General features: G+C 41.2%; 1 protein-coding gene across 4 annotated transcripts in view; it reads left to right on the top strand.

The window, feature by feature from the left end:
- The window catches only part of ABI3BP (ABI family member 3 binding protein), a 2,192,437-nt gene that overhangs the window by 1,813,388 nt on the left and 356,755 nt on the right, over positions 1-22,294 (top strand). For 3 of the 4 annotated variants that reach the window (XM_078657771.1, XM_078657774.1, XM_078657773.1), the window contains 3 exons: positions 2,714-2,788; positions 3,252-3,317; positions 5,390-5,467. In XM_078657771.1, coding sequence (XP_078513897.1) covers positions 2,714-2,788; positions 3,252-3,317; positions 5,390-5,467 — 219 coding nt within the window. The remainder of the gene's footprint in view (positions 1-2,713; positions 2,789-3,251; positions 3,318-5,389; positions 5,468-22,294) is intronic. The other variant, XM_078657775.1, reaches the window with a different exon arrangement.

Below are 22,294 nucleotides of genomic sequence, written 5' to 3'. Positions count from 1 at the left end.
CCCCAGCAGCATCAATGCCATTTCTGGCGAGTATGGGTGCTTTGTTCTAGTTTTCTGCAAACACTGACCCCACCACCGTCGTATCACTCTATGCTTGTTACTGCGGATCTGCTGAGGCTTGGCGGTTCCCAAGAGGGTGCGGAACACATTCAGATTGTCTGGGGCAAAGGGTGGCACCCCCCTGTCTGAGTCAATGCTCCCTGCCACCCACTGCATGAATCTCTGCAGCTGCCCTGCCAGATAGTATGTCTCCATATCAGGCAGGGCGAGTCCTCATTCCGACCGAGGTCTTTTTAGTGTACCAACGGCCACTCTCCTTCGGCCATCCCCCCATATGAATGCTGACATGCAGGAGTCAAGCTCCCAAAACCAGGCTGCTGATATCCACACCGAAAGCGTGGTGAAGAAGTACAGCAACCTGGGAAGAGCCACCATTTTAAGTAGGGAGATGCGGCCCATCGCTGGAGGGGAAGCTTTCCCCAGAATGCCATGTTGTCCTTAAGGGAGCGTAATGCCCTCCCTATATTCTCTTCCCTCATATCTTCTACAGATCTCTGATCTTGTTTATCGTAGTCTTCGCCCCTGACCGGCCCTCTCCCGCGTGTTGTAAGAATAGCAACAGGTCATCCGCGTATACAGCTATGTGGTTCCTCTGTTCCCCCAGCTGGAGCTCGCGGTAAGCCCTGTCAGACCTCGCCAAGCACGCTAGTAGTTCCACAGCCAGGGCTAACAGTACTGGGGAGAGAGGACATCCCTGACATGTCCCCCTCTCCCCTCGGTACTGTTCCGATATTGTAGGCCTCGTGCGGACCCTTGCCACCGGATCTGCATATAGCAACCGCACCCAATGTAGGAACCCCGGTCCAAGACCCATTTTGGTTAAGACGGCATAGAGGAACCCCCCACTCGAGGCTATCAAATGTGTTCTCCATGTTGATGGCGAATATCACCCCCGCTCGGTCGTCCATCGCCCCGAGCTTGATAATGGACAACAGGAGGAGTATATTCAGAGTCGTGTTCCTGCGGGGAATAAAACCTGCCTGGTCTCTGTACACCAGGGACGACATATATGGGAGCAACTGTGTTGCCAGTAGCTTACTCAAAATTTTAAAGTTGAGATTCAGCATCGACAGGGGTCTATATGCCGTGCACTCTAGGGTAGACCTGTTGGGCTTCAGCAGCTGGATTACCACCGCCTCACTGGTGGTGACCACATCCCCTTTGTTATACCATTTTCAGGAAGAAAAACTGATGCTTTCATCTGTAGCCCTTTTTTCCCATGTTTCCAAAAATTCCCATGATGTTGGAAGAAAAGGTCGCAAATTTGTCGGGGATAACTTATGTGGTCAAAACGTTACAGGGACCTAAGCGCGAACTACCCCAAATAGCCAAAAAAAGGGTTTGCACGGGAGGGAGAAGGCCAAGCAGCGAAGGGGTTAAAATGTTCTTGTGTCTTTGTTTTGTTTAGTATTGACATGAATGAGTGAGAATGAGAAAGGCGATTATCTTTTTCCATGATTCCCTGAGGGGACTAGAGTGTTGTGTTCTGGGGTGCTAACTTACCTGTCACTCTGAGAAGGTTAGTAGGGCAGGTAGAGCACTATGAGCTATTTTCGATTGAGGTTCATAGATACTGATGTGTTATGGTGAATCTGTCCCTGCAGATTGATGTTTTGTGATCACAGGCATAGTTGTGTTTACACAGAAACCCTGCAACAGCAGTTCGGCAGGCCAGTATGACAGGTCAGGAGACGCCTCTACTCATAGACAAACACTGTATCTCCAAATGTCAGTTCTTTGTGAAATGTGTACTTGGTTAGATCAGTTTCCAGGTGCTTCCTATGGTGTATGTAAATTGGTGGTGGTCACTGGGTGCAAATGAGTGTTCCAGAGCCAGGGTCTTTTACTCCAAGGAGGCTGCCTTATTTTCATATTCAATATCTGTTTGCAGATGGTCTGCATAATGGCCGAGTGGGGTTTCCCGAAAAAATAGGGCACAAGTTGCTGCATATTTCCTGGATCTCTGTTCCACTATTCCTTATTTGTAGCTGGGGGTACTTTCAATATGTTAGGATCCTTCTGGGAGCCATCAGAGAGCTTTCAGGACACAGTTTATATGTTCATGTGGTTTCAGATTTAAGACCACATCCTCACTCAGCACTGTCTACTAATTACAGTGCATGGATGAATGTTTTGCAAAGACAATAATCTAGTCATTCAAGGACCAATGACTGGTTTACCTCCTCTTCTTGGTTAGTTTAAAAGAGTGGCAGATTCTTCTGCAGTTTTGTTCTAATAAATTGGTCACACTACATACTGTGTTAATTTCGGAAGAATTGGTCAAAGCCAAGATTTAAACTGAGGTTCCCCTCTTTCTTTCTTGTCCCCCAGAAATGGGTTAGATACATGAAGTTCCGTTAGTTTAATGAAGTCGTAGATTCGTGTAGAGTTTTGTTCTTATAATTTGGTCACACTATATACTGTTTTATTTTTGGAAGAATTGGTGCAAGCCAAGATTTAAACCGAGGTTCTCCTCTTTCTCTGTTGTGTCCCCAGAAATGGGGTTAGGTACATGAAGTTCTGATTGCATACATGTTCACTTCTTTTCTCAACTGATGTCATGGAGTACATTTTTATGACAATATTTCTAACTTTCATTTCCTAGTTAGTCTTTTTTTTGTCTTGAGTTCTCATTAACAATTTGTCTTTACAGCTTCTGAAGAACTCTTTATAGATCCCATTGAGCCTAAATTATCAGTACCACATCAGAAACTGGAAACAACACATGGTAATAATGATGATCTTGCTGGATGTCCTTAGAAAGTGTTTCTGTCTGCGTCATTTGCCATTCTCTTTTGCAATATTGTCTTCCAACAGCTTTTTGACCTGCTACGTCGGCAGTGCTATACACTTTTCATCTTCTCTTGTATCACATCATGCTTCTGTTGTCGAGAATAACGTTAAGCACATCCTTTACGAACTTTTCCCTTGCTTTTGAGGGCAATCATTGTGTTTTCTCTCTTTGATAAATGGCATGTGTCCCATCGCTGAGAAGTACACTATAATTCATGATAAAAATCAATCAATTTCTACTTTATGTTTAGATGCCTTGATGTCTCTCTTGTGATGGCGCCTAGCGTTCCCATGCTTTATCAAATCATCATTGCTTTCTTGCTGGCAGCTCCGTGCTGATTCTGTGCTCCAACACCATAATGAACCTCACCAACTAAACTCCAGATTCTTTTTTGCAGCCCCAAAAAAAGTCCACTCCAGTTCTTCTAGGCCCAAACCATCTGTTAGACCAAGGACCAGGCCTGGTAATTACAGTGACTTGCATTAATTCCGTGGATTTATTTATATTTAACTTGTTACCGTATTATGTATGCTTGCTGTGTGTTTATGGGCTGCAGCACATATGTACATTTGTCAATTTGTTGTTTTGGAAATGAATTTATTTTAGGAGCAGATCCAGAACATGCATGCAATTCAAATTTCAAATTATCTTTTTTCAGTACATCCAATGACTTTCTAATATTGCCCCAGATCATATTTGCATGGGTATACTAAGCCTCAACTTGCAGTTTCTTAAAACTTGGCGCGTGATGCAACCGCTTTGCTTTCTACTGTCACACTTTTGAGAGTTTATAACAATAGGTTTAAAATAATTTCGCTTTATGAAGCATATGCAATATTCTAAACTGACATTTTGATATTGATTTTAAACTGTTTACTGAAACATAAAAATGTAAGTCACAATGAATGTCTGCATTATGCCTATGTAGCTATCTGTAAAGAATATATGAACCTGAGTGATTGTAATGATACGTTTATTTCACTTCTTAATTGGAGGTCATGACAAAGTACTGATTGTTTCTGTCTCAAATTGACACAGAGGAGCACACAAATGTGATAGAATGCAGTGTCTTACAATGTATAGGCAAAAATATTTCTGTCACAAAATTCAGATTTTAAATAGACCCTGAACTGATCCTAGACTTCAGGCGCGGCTCATGGAGCTCCCTTTGACTGCACTTCACTCCCAGGCCAGATTTACCAATTTCTCTCACAGCAGCTACAAATGCTGCATGAGAAGAAGAGAGCAAGATAGTGTCAAATGTACTGAAATATTGCACTCTCCTCCCCTCTCCCTTGCGCTAGTGCAGAAATTAGTTGCTGTGCGCTACATAGACACCTTTACGCTACATGCAAGGGTGTCTCCGTGAGTCAAGCATAGGTTTTGAACAGGAAAGCTAGCCTTCCAGTACAAAATACCATGCTTAGACTAATTTAAAAAAAAAATCCACTTTATATGTGTGCTGGACAGTGCAGCTTACATGCAAAGTCGGAAAATAGAGGAGAAAAAAAGCATTTCCCCTTCCTAGCGCCTGCTTGAAGGATGCGCTGTTTTATGATGCTAAACCCTGTCTACTTTATTCAGTAAATTGGGTTTAGCATCAGAAAACTTGGGTGTTTGCATGGTAACGCCCATGCACCACCCATGGTATGTCCCCTTGGCTCTAAGTAATGGAAAGCAGCTCTTTTACATTATTTCGAGCGCTAAGTAAGTTTAGCGCTGTAAAGTAAATTGAATAAAAAGATTTAGTGCTAATTTGCATCACTTTTGTGATGCAAAACTGCATAAAATCTTAGTAAATCTGCTGCTCAAAGTCCGGAGACGCAGAAGGGTGTCTGGAGTTGTTTGTTGCTATGGGAATAAGGGATGCGGCCCAGCAGTGCGGCCACACTGCTCCTTTTGGAGAAAGATCAGACCACTGCTTAATTAAAAACATATCTACATGTATAATACCTTTCCCGAGTGCTGCGAAATACTGGGATTGAATTTTAACCTCACACCACTATCTTCGTACACCCTACACTTTTGGTCTCTTTAACTCACTAGTGCCGACTCTTTTTTTTATCCCGGCCTTCTTACATTGTAACTCTATTGCTCTCTTGCTCTTTCTTTCTTTCTGTGACTTCTCCCGTTGTGTCCTTTCTTGCTCCGGATCAAACGGTGGTGATAAAAAAGAGGTCATGGTACACTTGCAACTATGGACTCAAATTAAACTCTGGGTCAAACGGATCAATTCGTGGTTGTCTCTGTTTAATGAAGGTACAGAAAAGTGAAAAGAGCGATATAATGCAGCATACAGTGATGTACAAATATTTTAGACCCGACTTTCAACTTGAACTGTAATCTCTGATGCTGCTGTGAGTGAATGTTATCACCCTTCCGTGACTGGCTTTTAGTTATATTAAAATCGTATCCCTTGGAAATTCCTGAAAAGATGCAAGTTTTTATTTTCCAAATGATAATCTTCTAAATTTTCCTCACCAAATTTTTATATACGTTTTAATGACTGGACATTTTTCACTCTTCTCTCTACAGTGCCCAACAGGACAACACAGGCAACTGCGCGACCAAAATCTTCAAATGACCTCAACTGGATAAGCGAGACATCCATTGGTAATGATACCTCATCTTTTTGCACATAATATTTCAAACTCTGCGGAATAGTAACTGTAAAGTAACATGTATAAAATGTGAAAAATGTCAGTGTTCATAACCATATCCTATCCATGTCCTAAATTCCTATTTCTGTCTGAATTGTTAGAACTTTTGTAAATTGAAATGAGTCAATTTCTTAATCCAGAAAGACGTATTGGTAGTTTCAACATTTGCAAGAGCATTAACATACTTCTATAATTTTATGGATAGCAAAAAAGAAGTGTATTGCTAACATTGCAGAAGGAACTTATTGACTGAGGTTCTGAAATGGTGATAAATTCCTCAGGAAGCTTTGAGTAATAGATTTATTGTTGAACCAGACACAAAGAAGGCAAACGTGAATAACCAAGCTTGCTTAGGCTGTTCAGTTGGCTATAAGAAGCGTGGACTAATATTATAATATTAACACTTATAGTAATGTAATATGTTCATATTAAGAGATTAGATGTAAGGTGGCATTTGACAATGTAGATAAGCTTTGCTATGGTAAGATTGAAATCTTCTATGATCCTTATGACACTATTTTTATGTTTTGTGCAAATATTTCAATATGGGTTTATTTTTTAACTCAGATTAATGTACTCCATGTTTTGCAGTTAATAAATTAGGCAAAAGGTCGCTTAGCCCAAAGTGTTTTCAATGTTTTTTTCAATTACCTAACTCCAACTTTTACTTCAGTTATCCCAGATGTACCTCATTTAAACAGTGCTCCAATCCCTTGTGTGCTTTATGCAGGATATGCACTTGTAGTAGCTAGAATGAAAAAACAATGTTGTAGATGTGCATTTGCAGTTGAAGGATATGACTCACATCCAGTACCAGTGACTGGGTTGATTGTAACCCAGTGAGGGTTGAAAGGACCTCATAAATGAATATCTTTTTCCTTCTAAGGAAGCAAAAGCAAATCACACGTTAATTGTGAACTTGTAGACTGTTTAACCCTGTTTAAAGCCATCAGAGCCACAAAAAAAAAAAATATTTTCAAAGAAATGAGGAAAAGGTGTGATGAAACCAAGGAACGAGTAGGTCCTTGTTTGGCTGGAAAGAGGTTGTGACACTGAGCTGATTGGTTGTGCCTAAAGCTACTTTTTGCTGTTAGTGCCTGTGATTATTTCTATTAGAATGCTTAGGTTTCTATTCAATATTGCTGACTGATTTGAACATTGGCTTTATAAAAAATACATTCATAGATTTTGCGAATGGAACTTGAGTCCCCAATTCTAATAGTTGATTTATTTCTTCAATAATTTTATTAACGTGCCAACTGACACCTTTTGGTCACTACAGAGTGCAATGTAATCCCATCGCAGCCGCTTTGTGATTGAGGATTTAGGCAGTTAGAGTTCTACTCGATGCAAATGTGATCCCAGTATGCTCAAATATCCTGGCTCGTAATATCAAACAAACCTGAACAGGTACTTTTTTAGATTGGACGTATAGGATCAAAACCATTTGTTGCTACTATTTTGTGAAAAAAATACTCCCAAAGAAATCCACAAAGCCTAAAACCAATCAATAAATTCACACTGCTTTATTTAGCCCCTACCAGCAGGACAGTCAAAAAATTTAAATATGGGTCCATTTGCATTCACTAACCAATGATGTACTAATAGGTTGCATTGGCAATTGTGCATTCACAAGGGGCTGCAAAACGACCTGCCTAATGAATATTAATTAGGCAGTTCACAATTTATAAACTAATGTGATCTACTAACAATGAAGTGATGGCAGCCAGCAAGTCACAATGGACCTTAGTATATTGATTCAAATTCCAAAACGTCATGTTTTTTTTTTTAATAGCTAGTGCCCATTAAAGTCATAGATTCTGCTTACATATTGTGGAGCAGGCTCTGGCCCGAGGATACTGATATGATTCACAAAGGGCCCTCTTGCTTGAGTAGGCGCTGTACGATTTACAATATTTCCTATGGTGCAGGCTGTAGGTTTATATGTGGTTTCATTTTATTGTCTTTTGTTTAGTGATTTAGTCAGATATAATTTCTTTTTTTTTGTTGAATATTTTTATTTATCATTGCAAGAGAAACATACATAAGAAAAAAATACATAAGAAATTCCTAAAGCGTTAGCACCTTATACAGTAGTTAATGATACAGAGGAACACTTGAAAAACAACTAATTTTTTCAAAATTCAAATATAAATAAATAATGATTGTAGCCAGCCTTACCCAAACAATAATATTACATGAAAGGTCTCCAAATGTTCTCTCTTTTCCTTAGAGATTGAGGTCCCCTTAGTTTTGCTAGTGAAAGTTCCATCAACTGTATCTCCTTGCTTAAAGCCCACCATTCAGAGATATGCGGGGGATTAGGAGAGATCCATGCCCTAGCTATGACCAGTCGTGCACAAGCAATTAAGATGGTAATGAGGTCTTTAAATGTGTTACTTATATCCTGCAAGTCGAGTAGAATCAGCGGTGCAGTGAATTTCGGGCTAGTTATTTGTTTATGGAAAAGTATGTCTTCTATTTTTTTTCCAAAATTCGGCCAAAGAGGGGCATGAGAAAAACATGTGCACTAGATCGGCGGCATGTAAATCGCATTTAGGACACTTCATGCGACTGCTAACATCATTGTTGCCTGCCCAGCTAGATATTCTTTGCAGAGTATAGTAAAGTTGGCAAATAGTTCTATAGTGCTGTAATCTTAGGCTAGAGGACTGGACCACATGATTGATTTGATGTAAAGAACCCGAGATTTGGTTTGGTGTTATATTTATACCCATCCTATTGGTCCATTTAATAGCAAGTTTGCCACAGTCGTCTATTTTTAAATTTATTAGACATGCGTACCCCTCACTAATAATAGATTTAGTTTTGTCAGAGTATAAACAATTTAAAATCTCTGATTGGCTAACTTCTTTAATTTTCATTTTTCGCACTAGAAAGTCTCTCCTTTGTATGTATTTAAAGTACATGCCATCATCCAGTCTATATATAGTTTTTAATAAAGTAAAATCTAAGAGGCCCTCGTGTCCGAAAAGGTCTCCTAATTTACGAACCCCACATCTAGCCCAGGAAGTCCCTGCCCCATCTGACAAAATTCTAGGAAGACCTGGGTTATCCCATAGAGGAAAGTCTGAGTGAAAGAAGGAGAATTTCCTTTAATTCATAATGGTATTCCAGATGGCGATAGTTTCTCTAGCAGTCTTAAATTTAACCCGTTTGAAAAAATTGGGATCATGGACCCTTAATAAAAAGTAGTTGCTGTCAGAGCCTAACATGAATTCATAGAAAAAAAATTGAGGCAGTTTAGTGGTGAGCAAACTTCGGAGACGAGAAAAAAAAGTAGCAAAAAATTAGATTGATCTACGAGCTTTCTTATAGCCCCATATGTAGCTGTTAAATAACCCATCAAGTCTTTTGAAAAAAACACTGCTAAGTCGAAGGGGGATACATCTAAATAAGTAAAGAAATTTGCGGACAGTTTTCATTTTAATTAAGTTAATCCGACCAGCAAGGCTCAGTGGGATCTTGTGCCACTTTTTAAAAGACAGAGCCACTTCTTTCAGGAGTGGCCTGTAATTAAGAGCGATTAGATCCCCAAGATAAGCTGACATTTGTATTCCAAGGTACGTAGCGTTGTTACAAATGCCAAGGACTGGGGTCAGTGTTTTATAATTGACTATAATTTGCGTCTTATTTAAATTCAATTTATACCCCGCGACCGTCCCAAATTCATCTTATTCTCTAGTAATCAAGGGTAGTGATTTAGCTACATCAGTTGTGAAGATGGCTATGTCGTCCGCATATGCGGTTATTTTTAAAACATGTCTGCCAAATTGAAAAGGAATAATGTTTGCTTGAATCAGGAGTGCATTTAAAAATGGTTCTAAAGAGTGAGCAAACAGCAGGGGTGAGAGAGGACACCCCTGCCGGGTTCCTCTTGCTATTTGAAATTTGGTAGAGTCCATACCTGCATAACTTATCTTAGCTGTGGGTTGGTCGTACAGGGATCTGATCCAGCCATTGTAGTTACTTTGAAAACCGAATGCCCTAAGAACAGCCCACAAATAAACGCACCCCACTCGGTCGAACGCTTTTTCCGCGTCAAGCATTATCATACCGAGTGGGGAGAGCTCAGTAGAAGCTACATCGAAGGCTGTAGTAGCCATGTTGACATGGGCCGTTGTGTCTCTCCCTGTGACAAACCCATGCTGTTGGATGTTAACCAGCTCTGACATATGGGGGGCTAACCGAGTGGCCAGTATCTTGGCAAAAGCCTTGGCATCGGCGTTTATCATAGAAATGGGCCTGTAGAACCCACACTCGTTGGCTGGTTTCTGTTTTTTTAGAAAAAATACAATTTTAGCCATGTTCCATGAAGCTGGAGCTTTCCCTGTTGCCCTAATGGAATTGATAACTAAACTAAAAAGGGGAACTAGTTCCTGTATACATATTTTATAAAGTTCGATTGGGATTGAATCTTCCCCAGCCGCTTTACCGGACTGAAGAGAAGCTATTGCTGATCTTATCTCCATAATGGATATATCGTCCTCCAAATGATTGAACCTTTCACCGTCATTTTGATTGGCCAGATTTTTATTAATGTAGGATAAGATATGATCACTGGAAGGGGAGTTCTCAGGTGTATATAGCCTAGTGTAGTAGTTAACAAATTGATTTAATATATCTGCCGATTGAGTGTAACAGACCGCATTGACATCTTTATTAACTTTGATCATAGTCTTGGCTTTCTTGTCAGCGACTTTGTATGCTAATAATTTTCCTATTTTGTCCCCACTTTCGTACTGCGAAAGATGATACTGATGCAGTTTCTGGCTATGTCTCTCAGTCAAGTTCTTTTTAGTAACAAGCTTCAGATTAATCAAATCCATCTTTATCTGATCAACATTAGGTGTTTCTTGCTGCAATGCTTGTATTAGCTGGTTTTCCAAAGATATAAGATTAGAAGTCAATGTTTTAATCTCTTTCCATCTTTCTGAATTTATCCGTAAGACATATTGTTGTGCGAAGCCCCTAATGCTAGCTTTACAAGCATCCCAAACGTGTATTACTGCCACAGAGTTTAAATTAGTCTGTTCAAATTCAGTAATGTGTAGCTTAAGCTGGGCAGTAAAAGTTGTATCTGATAAGAGATATCTCGGGAAAGTGAATTGTCTGAACTCTTGTTTTTTAGTCGGTATATTAATTTCCATCAGTATAGGATTATGATCAGACGTCACTCTGGGACATAATTCTATTGTACAGTTATACGTGTAAATCTATCTGCGGCCCAAACCATATCAATTCGGGAACATAGTTTATGAGGTGCTGAATAATATGTAAACCTGGCAACATTGGGGTGTATGGTACGCCAAGCATCTTTCAAATTATGTATACGACTTAGTTCTAACATTGCCGCTCTGACTTTACACATCCGTGTTAGAGCATGGCGCCGAGTAGTATCTAAATGATAATTCATCACACAGTTAAAATCACCCATAATGAGTAGTTCGCCTTCCCAATCTAATAATTCAATAGTTATTCTATCATACATAGTTGGTTCATCAATATTAGGGCCGTAAACCACACAAAATACATATTTAGAATGCTCCAGTTCTGCCTGAATAATAGCCCATCTACCCTTTGAATCAGCCATTGTCCGTGTAATTTCTAAATTCAAATGTTTACATTTCATTATTGCGACCCCCCGTATGGAAGCGCCCAAAGTTGAACAATTAATAAGATCATACCCCAATTGGCCAAGCAATTTTTTATTTTTTACACCAATATGAGTTTCTGTAAGCAACGCAAGATGGGGTTTGTACATATTAAGCTCTTCCTGAACCAATCTACGTTTATTTTTACTATTGAGGCCGGCTACATTCCAACTTAAACATCTAAGGAAAAACATTTTCTAAAAAGAGACCAATAGCACAATTATATATATCCCTCTGTTTTAAATCATTATATAAAGTAATGATTGTATTTTGTCTTTGCTTCCAAACTAGATCTCGAGCAATGATGCTTTTTTTCCCTTTTTTTTAGCTCCACCCAGACCTATCCCCCACCCGCCCTCCCTAGTACAATTGGGGAGAACACCCCACTAACCTTGCTGCCGCTAGAAAGGCAGCTCTTAGAAGCAGCAGCAGGGAGGCTGCAACCGAAACCATTGCCCAAAAAAAAAAAAGAAGAAAGAAAGAAAGGGAAGAGGAGAGAACTTAAATAAAATGAAAGAAAATAAAAAAAAAGAAAGGAGGAATATTAGCAAAAAGATCAGAATACCGCTAATAAGAGCAAGTGGTTTTAGTAGAGACCTATCATCTATCAGAGTTCAGCGGGTATTCGATGTATCTAGTAGGGTCCCCTTCTGTGCCCTCTTCTATACCCAATATACCTAGACATTATTCCTCGCTTTTTCTTCTCTCTTTTTATATATATTACTTAATCATAAGCTTAGTCATAGGCTAAACTTAGAGAGTGCAGTCTCAGCTTCTTTTAAATCAGTAAAGAAATAAGATTGACCAGCCTCAATAACTTTGAGACGAGCAGGCTCTTGCAAGTATACCTCACAACCAATAGATTTGAAAGAGTCAATCATCTGACGAAGCTTCCACCTTCTATCCATCGTACTTTTGCTCAAGTCTGATCTAACAAAAAGTTTGATATTTTCAACTGTAACAGGAGTATTTGGTCTAGCTTTTAATGAGACAGCCTGTCTCAGTAAATAATTCCCAAAATAGATCAAAAGGGGACGTGGAAGCTTGCTGGTGTTATCTCTTTGAAAAATAGGCAGCCTATGAGCTCTCTGTACCTGCGAGTCCCAATCCCAGTCCGAAAGGTCTATAAAGGCTTTTTGAAACAGTTTGACAACATAAGCCCGGGGATCTGAACCTTCAGATCCCTCCGGAATGCCAAAAAGTCGTAGATTTTGCCGTCTTTGACGGTTTCCCATGTCCTCAAGCTTAATTTCAAGGTTTAAGATTTGCGCTGCATGTTGGTTGGTAAGAGATTCAGTACGCATTGCCCCCTCCTCTACTTCGACCACTCTTTGTTTCAAATCCTCAATCTCTTGTGTGACACCCCCTAATTTGCTAGAGACCTCCATCAAAGAGTTCTGAAGCATGTTGTTGTCTTCTCTGAGCTGAAGAAAATGCTGAAGTATTTCCCGCTTATGATCAGTAAGTGTCTTTAGAATAAGGTCAACAGAAGACGAAGCGTCTCCTATATGTTTCGGGGGTGCCCCTGATACATATACAGATACAGAAGGATCACAAGAGTCGGAGGGTTCAGGAACTAGAGAGACCTCAGTAAGAGGGGACTGACAAGTTGCTTCAGCGTATTTTGAAGCATCAACTACAGATTTAGCAACCGGTTCGAGAGTTTGCTCCCTCCGAATTGGTACCGGCTCTACTTGAACAGGGGTCGGGGATTCCACGGCGGATTTAACTCCTTCTCTTTGATTGACATCTGCGATTGTGCTGGCGCCAGATAAGCGCAGAGCCATTGACTTAACTCCTCCCCTTGCTTGCATCCATTTGCGAAGGGGGCTTTCGTCTCTAATCAGCTTTGCACGCAAATTAACAGAGGAAATAGCTATGTTGCCTTTCTTGAGTCTATTCTTGACTTTAGCTTTCCCCTTCCTACGTCCAAGAGATTTACCAGTGCCCATGACGTCATTACTTGTGTCATCTTCATAATCATCAAATTCCTCTTCATTCTCAGCAATAGGGCTTTCTTCTGCAGATTCAGCAGATTCTATGGTTACTGTAGCTTCTGCCCATTCTATATTTAGAGTGCCAAATACCAGTGTGTTAGTCATTTCAAGATGCTGCTCATCATCTCGTCGTAAAGACGGCAAGAGTATCTTGTCGTTTGCCCCATTATTTTCAGTTGAAGTATCACCATTTCTGGACTCACCAGTGTTGAAAACGTCCTTATCTCCTACCAACCCCGTATCACTCTTTCCCCCCTTTTCAGCAGCCAAGCCATCCCCAGTGTCTGTATCCATCTCAGCTCTTACGCTATTTACTTTTACTTTTAATCTCGGGCAGTATATCATTGAGCGTTTCAGAAATAAGCCCTACTTGCCTCAGGCCATTCTTTGCCACTGTGGCTGTGCTTTCTACTTAGTCTGCTGAGTTAATTACATTACTGCAGGAAATGTCTTTGTCAGAAACAAAGTTGCAGTCCCTCGAGGCAGGCTGGTTACTGGGGGCAAGGCTAGGGTTTGCGCCGGTAAAGAGTCGAGCACGGAGCAGTGGCTTACCCGCTAGCTGTGTTGTCTTCCCGGCGGTTGTTGTAAGAGCGTTAGTAGCACTCTTAGGAGTTGGCGTCTGTGCCGATGTTTCGGTGCTGGCTCCCTTTCCTGCACGGGTAACTCTCACCGTGGCCTTTGGCCCCATCTTCATCTGAGGCGCCTTTTCTAATAATAGCTGGAAAAGCGGGTCGGAGCATAACGGCCGCACCAGCCCCCTCTGCGCAGCTCCTTCCACAGATTAAACCAGGAGTGGAGTAAGGGCCGCCCAGCGGACGGCTGGTCTGCGGTACAGCAGAAAGCTCGAACTCCACGCGCCCAGAGCGGACAGACGCCGCCCGCACCAGCCGCCCAGGAAACAAAGCATCCGGCAGCAGCTTCCAGTCCGCCTCGCAAATCACGGGTATGTGAAGTTTTTTTTTCCTTTCTCTTATCCTTCGTTTAGCAGTCAAAAAAGAGTATCACGCTTATTTCATATTAGCTTCAGCTTTTGCTTCCTATGTGCAAAAGTTCTCTCTCCATAATCCGAAAAGCTTGTAATGGCAGAGAAACGGGAGCCTCACACAACGCTACTGCTCCGAGGCGGCGTCAACCCACCATCTTGATTCTCTAGTCAGATATAATTTCATTATATTTTAAAATAATAAAATGAGAGATTTCCTCCCAGGTGTGCAGTACCCCCATTCCACATAGGTTTCCCTTGACTATTTACCCTCTCAGTCACTTCACGCTGCCTAGGGTTTATATTCTGAAAACAGGAACACTTTTCAACACAAACAAAGCATCTTCCATTGTTACCCACTGGAGTATAATATTCAGAGAGGCACAGATCTGTATGCAGATAGATTTATGACTGTTGTGCCGAAAGTGTGAACAGTTCGTTCAAAGGAGATATTCATGGGAGATATTTTATTTATCTCTCTTGCACCTTGCATTCCATTTTCAGTTGTGCTTTTTCTTAAATTTCCATGCATAAAAGTGACTGGCTTAAACATCCTATTAATCTTTATTTATAAGTACGGAAGACTACATTAGCATATTTTGTAATCCGTCTAGACTTATAACCACGCTCCAAGGTAATTGCATTGTTTTGCATTAGAAGTCTACAATACAAGTGGTCCAAGAGGGTACTTTGATGGTACCATAAGATGCACTGCCGCACGGATGAGACCCAGGAAAAGAACAGACGAATATCAGCAATGTATCACACAAAATAGTTGGACCAGATGGGTCCCGGAAGGGTGGAGAGGTCCTCAACCGCAAGGTTAGAAGGGACACGTTCTCCCTAATTCATTTACTCTGAGCCTAATGTATCCCTTTGGAAAAACGCTGCTCGTTCCTCCAGAGATAGAAGAGGCAGGGGGCGTGGGGGGTTGGGGGTTCATCCTGATAGCCGAATATAGCATTTTTAATCTTCCCTCCCACTCAACTAATAATGGATACCTTAGAAGTGGGTGAGGAATTTTATCTTTAATGGTACGCTACCATACACCTTATCATAAGTGCTCCATGGAAGATGGTTGAGACCACACCGACCTCTAGGAGTTGGGGTGAGCCTGATGCTGAAGCATATCACTATTAGAGTGAGTGAGGGCTATATAAAGAAAAGGGTCTCTCTTCCTTCCCACCCGTAACAATGGGTTGGTTACATATCAGAGTCTCTCAGGAGTCCCCACTTGAGAGATTTACAATCAAACACTTAGGAACCCCCAACCCCCTGCCTCTTCTATCTCTGGAGGAATGAGCAGCGTTTTTCTGAAGGTACACATTAGGTTCAGAATATCAGTGATGACCAGCCTCCACTGGTCATATAAGATACAAAAAGACATCTGATCCAGTTCTGAAATCAGCATTTTGGTAGCCTTCCATGGTTCTTTATCAATCAATCAATCAGGATTTGTATAGCGCAGCTGCTTCAACTTTGATGGTCTTGAGGCACTGTGTGGTCCTGATGCGGAATTCTGCTGCCCGTTCCTATTGATTGGACATCCAGGTCTTGAGGTTCTTCCTGAACTGTTTGAGCGCCGGAGCTGCTCTGAGGTGTAGGGGGAGGGTGTTCCAGGTCTTAGCGGCAGGTGGTAAAAGAAGTGGCTTCCACTGTTCTCCTGATGGATGTGCTGGGTAGCTGCATAGGCAATGCATGGTTTACTGTTGCCGAAGAATATTGCTCCAAGGTTATATGTCAAGCCCTGAAATACTGGAAAATTTAATTTAAAAACTACCTCTAATGCATGCATCTTTTCAAACAAAATATCTTGAAGACTGTGTAAATGATTTACTTGGCCCATTTAAAAAGACAGTATTACACCTAGTACTCCCGATATGGACAGCGGCCAGGGTGCCTGACTCCGGACCACAGGGTTCACGGTTCTAATCCCTGGCTCTGACGGCAGGTTAGCCCAGCACCATGTGACTCAGGGCAATAGCTTTCTTAATCTTCCCGACGGCCTCCAGCGCCGGGATACCTCCGTCGGAGGTAGCTGTGCGCTTTACAAATGCTGCCATTTACATTTTTGCTGCAATGAGTGCAATGCATGACTCAGTAGTAAAACACTGGCACTGGCTTCCCCTACTCCCTTACCTGTGCAGCCTGGTCTTGTAAATCTAAAGTCAAGCTGCAGCATTCTTTCTATTTCTATAGTATAGTGCATAATTCGAAAACCTGTTTCTGTTTCTATTTTACCTCATGCTGAGGGAATGTTTCTTCTTTTACTGTACGGCCTTGAGTATGGGTTAACATACGTTATCTATAAACAATGCATAATCAAACTTTCCGTAATTTTATAAATTAAGTGTTTGTGTTAAAATGATTGCATGGAAATGTTTTTACATTTATACATTAAAACATTCACAATATGAGAAATTTTGAGACCAGCAAGGTGAAATGTGGATTATTGAAGAAATTAATGAATGATCGACTTCTTAAAACAAGGCCTGCTTCTAGTTGAGCCTATTTGAAGAGCACCGCACCAGTGCTATTCTGGGCACCGTGACTAGAGTTTTTGAGCTAAATGTAAACTGTTATCATTTCAATGGCTACAACAATATAAATATATGTGGCTAGCCTAATGAAGTACACAGAACATGTCAGGACTCTTTACTTCTATGCTTTGTTGCAGCTCAGACAATAACCATTTTAATCTACATATTTAGACTGGATCTCAAAAAAGTAAACAGTTGCTTGATCCAGCAGCATGGCTGCCAGTGATAACACATCCTGGGAGCTCCAGAAGCAATCCAGGGGCACATTTATCAAGCCTTCAGGCAGCGCAATGCAACGCAATAAGCCACCTGGTTTTGCTGCTTGAAAAGGAAAGGGCAGGAATGCGCCACATTTAACATTATACAACGCATTTCTGTCCTTTCCTTGCGCTAGTGCACAATGTGCTGCTTAGTGCCAACGCAGGTATCCTTGAGTGGTGGTACGGTGTCCAGTGCCTGTTTACTCAGCTCAGCACAGCCGCTGATATGGGACTGATATCACTGAACTATAACATGAATGCTCATTAAAAATAGTAAGTCAGTTCCCTTCATTGTTTCATAGGTTAGAAAACTCAAGATTATGAAAGGGCAATTACACATTAATGAGGACATCCGGTCTATTGCTCAATGGCACAGACAAATTGCATTTAATTTACAGGAAGCTGTTGAAAAAGAACATGAATCATTACTCATACATTATGTAATTGAGCTGATTAAGTTGGGTTCCACCAACAAACATATTAGGAACCCTGGGTCGATAGATCTTTTATTACCTGCTGAGAAGTGTAAAGGGGAGTATCATTCATATTAACAAGTTATTAAACCCAGTGACTATAACTCGTAAAGATCACAGACTCCAGATCCAATTTAGGGATTTATTACAAAGCCAAAAACAACTGCATATACATACACTTCAAGACGAGGTGTTAAAAATACGTAGGAACTAATACAAAACCAAATCTACAGATTATTCTGCTCCAGTGGATCATGAAAAGAATAAACAACTCTAGAAATAGAACACAAGCGAGGACTGCTCCAACATTTATGTTGGACTTCATCTATGGCTAGAAAGTGAAATGTATTAGACTATCCCTACTCTATCTCTAAGGTGACATCCCTACTTAGCATTTCCCAGGCAAAGTCAGTTAAAGGTGTCAGCTTGTGATGCCTTCCTATGAAGTACATTCACATAGTAAATCAGGTAGCCAATTTACAGAGCTTATTCTAAGATGCACCTTTCCCAATTGATCTTCTGACCCCCTTCTCCTAACTCATCCTGTCTCCTTCTGTCTCTCCTCCCTCGGGGCTCTTTCCCTAATACAAAATGCAAATATGTAAAACAGGCCCACAGATCACCTCATGCTAACAGACACCTCTCCTAAGTAATTTTCCAATGTCTTCTCCCGATGTAGTCCGATGACCTTGGTTCCCAGGCCTCCTCAATGAGAAAGAAAACTGGCTCCCAATTATCGACCTTCTTTTTACAATGTTGCGCTTCTCCTCCATGCCTAACTCCTAAAACAAAAGGCCTTAGTTCTTTCAAACAAAGGCAGCTTCTTCCACCTGCAACTAAAACGTGAGAACAGAACATCCTTGCACACACATGGAATTTGCTGACTACCTCCAACTACGAAGGCTTACCAGGGAAATGACATTTTCAGGCCTGCACAATTTGGCCAACATAAGAATAAACTAACAGGCTTTCCATGAGCACAACGTCAACATTTCATTTAAGCCTTTAACATCAAATTAATCACTCATATTATAACATTGCATTTGCAAGCAACTACATTTCATTACATTTCAAGCACAACTCATTATTTCTCTGTGCAGTCTTCATCATGGCGCATGTTTAAATCTAATGCATTTCATTACACATGCCTATTTTGTTAAGCCATTGCAATAGACATCAGAAGGTTACACATTTCAACATGAATGCTACGTTATTTCTCTTACATGGCACAACACAAATTTTTAACCCTTCACTTTACTTTATTATTACAACACATTTCTACTTATCAAAGTTAATACAACACAAGAATATATACAGATGCAGACTGTTCATGATTATAATGCACCCCTACAATTTCAGAGCACCATCGCGCTCCATCAGTTCCCCCCTCTGATGTCATCACCCAAATCACACTCCCTGGACAAAGAACCAACCTAAACAGAGCTTGTTGCCACTCTTCCCTGTCTGAACCTCTCCAGGCTTTTAATATTCTCATAATGACTGTCCTGCAGTCTTCCCATCCTTCTTTCTTGCTCTCTAAGTGACCTCTCAACTCGGTTTGCTTTATGCCACTTGTAAGCTCTAACTAATCCCCACAAGAAAATCACACAAACAACAACTATGATAATAGGCTTCAAGATGTAACCAAGGATTCCTTTTCCAAGGTAAGCATACCAACTTCCTACTTTACCAAATCCTTTTTCCACCTTGTCCCAAATTCCTTCTGTAGCCAAATCATGTATCTCATGATGAATCTCAGTGATGTTACTTATATACTTCTTCAGATCTTTACTATTGTCAGGTATATAAGTGCAGCACTGTTGGACTTTCAACATTTTACAGACTCCACCCTCTTTTGCCAGTAAAACATCTAAAGCAAGACAGTTCTGTATACCCATAGCTCTTATCAACACCATCTCTCCATCTATAAGCAACAACGACTGAGCTGTGTTTGCTGACAACTTATCCACAATGGTCGATAACTTCCTAATCTTGACATCATTCAGGACAATTCTCACATTTGGAATCAATGCTCCAAAAATATCTCCTTCAATCTCTCTTGCACTTACACCTCACTTCAATCTAGGATGTAATCCACCTTCCAAATGGTCCAAATTCTCCACATGATACATTTTGGGAAACACTACTGCTATATAGCACATACCATACCAATTCAATGGCAGCCGCACATAGACATTTTCCCACACACAAAATACACATTTGGCACCATTTGTACTGCATCTTGTGGAAACTTCTTTGACGTAGCCTCAATTGTGAAAATATGATCACATACCCTCTCTCCCACAAAGACCTTATCATAACAGGTTTGAAATTGTCTCGCACACAACTTCCCTCTCTGTTGGAAATCCAACGCAATTGGACCACTACTCCCTTTTGCTTTTTGAGCGAACTCTTCCTTGGTCCACTCAATCTTTTCTTCTTTGTTGTAGCGATTTCCTGTTTATTGTCTATGTCTATCTTCTACCTGATCTATAAATAATTTCTTCTCTACATCTATCAATGAACATGTTAGATTGTGACGATGTGCATAAGCTGTATCTAAAGTTACTGTGGGTATGAAATAGTTTCCGACCCTATCTTCCTGTTTGTAATAATCATACTTATTCAAATGCTTATATGCTGGAACCTCTGAAAGCACTACATCATAATTAGAAAAATAATATTCATAATGACCCTTGTCATAAAACATACTAAGCAACAGACTACATGTAATACCATATGTCAAGGGAAGACTTGATAACGAATACACCACTCCACCGATGCAGGCAGTTGCATACAAACATAACAAACACTCACATCCATTGTATCCACGTACTCATATAGCAGCTTTGCATATGCATTAAGTGTGTAATCGCCTCTAGATAAATCTACATGCAACATACGACTAGTCTGATCTAGCATTGCCTTTTTAGCTCCTACGATACCCTCTTTTGTGATAGAAGTAGTAGGTGTGGTCGTCCCTTGTACCCTCACTTCCCCAACTTCTGCTTCATATGAACTGATTACAGATACAATAATAACTACTGCTATAACAACTATCACTTCTACAATGAGCGCACCTATCGCACACTTAGACCTATGGTTTGAATTTCCAGGCTCCATCTTTAGCTTGTCGGTTTAGTTCAGCAAGAGGATACACAAAAGTTTATTTTCTCTTCCTCAGCTTGCTGTCCAACCAGTTCAAACACAGTTCATTGAAGTATTGGAAATCCTTTCACTGATCAGTTTCACAGATTTATTTACACAATCTAAAGATTCCCTTGCTCTTCTTCTTCTTGTACGGAAAACCCTAAATGTATTCTTCTTCCACTCGGGCCTAGACCATCTTCCTTTGGAGCAATTATTTACAGTTCACAGTTCATTCACAGTCTCTTATAAGCTCAGGACCAATTTCGATTAGCACACGCTGCAAAATCTCAAGACGAACAGCTGCGATCTCTTGAGCTGGTGGTTGATACCCAAAAGTCGGAAAGGACAATTTCTGGAGAATCAGAATCCGCACTCTGCTCAATACTGGAGGTCTCGGAACAGTTATTGTCAGCACACCCTCTATTTCCAGTCCAGGAACTATCAGTCTCACATTGATTTTCAGCTCGGGCGTTCTGGTGACTACTTGTGACGACCTAAGTCTCCCTGACCCACTACTCCCGGCATCAGTGATCATGTAAGTCCACTCACAAGCAGCGTATTTTTGGCATGGCACTCCTGGTCTCCTCAACCTTCTTGGACCGTCTTGGGCTTGCTCTACTTCACTCAATTCCGACTCAGATGTCTCTTTCAGGAGCTACTCTCAAGTTTAGCCTCCTTTGTCTCCCAGGCCATGATTCCTTTGCATGTCAGCTTTTCTACTCTGCCCCGACGACTTTGGACACTGGTAACGTCAGCCAAGTCTGACTCTATACCAATAGCAACGTTACCTTCTCCCTCAGAGTCAATACCTGGGTCTTGTGTAGCGTAACTCTCCTCAGCTTGTTCTGGTGGACCAGCTTCGTCAGCAACCCCCACAGCTTGGCTTGTCCTCTTGAGTGGCCTTGCTGCCACAGCTGGATTTTCTTCTACACGAGGAGCTGTTTCTTCAAGGGGTTCTGAAACTCTGCGAGTATGGGAGGCATGTATCCAATTCGGCAAACCTCGACACTTCACCGCTGTATTCGTCACCAAGATCACCTGGTAAGGACCTCTCCAATGGGCATCAAGGCAACTTTTCCTCACATGCTTGCAAACTAGCACTTAATCACCTGGACACAGGTCATGGCAGAGGTCTCTCGAGGTCGGGGCAGTTGCAACTTCCACCTGGTGGGACAGAGAACGGACCACGTCAGCCAGTCCTTAGCAATAGTCAAGAATTAAATCATCTGTGAAGTTGATTAAGGCTGTGGATGTCATTGCTGGTAACCTCTTAGCCCTCCCCATCAAGATCTCGTGTGATGAAAGGCCGGTCCTTCTATCAGGAGTACTACGAACACTCATCAACACTAGTGGCAATGCATCCGGCCATTTCAAAGACGTAGACTAACACACTTTTACCATCCTCATCTTTAGAGTCCCATTAATCTGTTCCACGATACCAGAATCCTCTGGTCGATAGCTACAATGCGGGGAACATCCTTTACAACGCGGATTTTATTCCGCAAGGCTTTCACAACGCGTCCGTTACAACGCAAGTCGTAACCGCGACTTGCGCTGGAGGGCGCTAGAGGATTAAGAATAGTATATTTACTATTCCAACACCTTCCCTTGTGTCCACGGGGACTGTTGTTAGAATAGTAAATTATACTATTCACAATCCGCGCCCCCAACGCAAGTCGTGGTAACGACTTGCGTTGTAAGGG

This window comes from Lissotriton helveticus, chromosome 8 (genome assembly GCF_964261635.1).
Source record: "Lissotriton helveticus chromosome 8, aLisHel1.1, whole genome shotgun sequence".
Lineage (NCBI taxonomy): Eukaryota > Metazoa > Chordata > Amphibia > Caudata > Salamandridae > Lissotriton > Lissotriton helveticus.
Note: the sequence above shows the minus strand (reverse complement) of the source record. Positions and strands in the feature narration are given on the sequence as shown.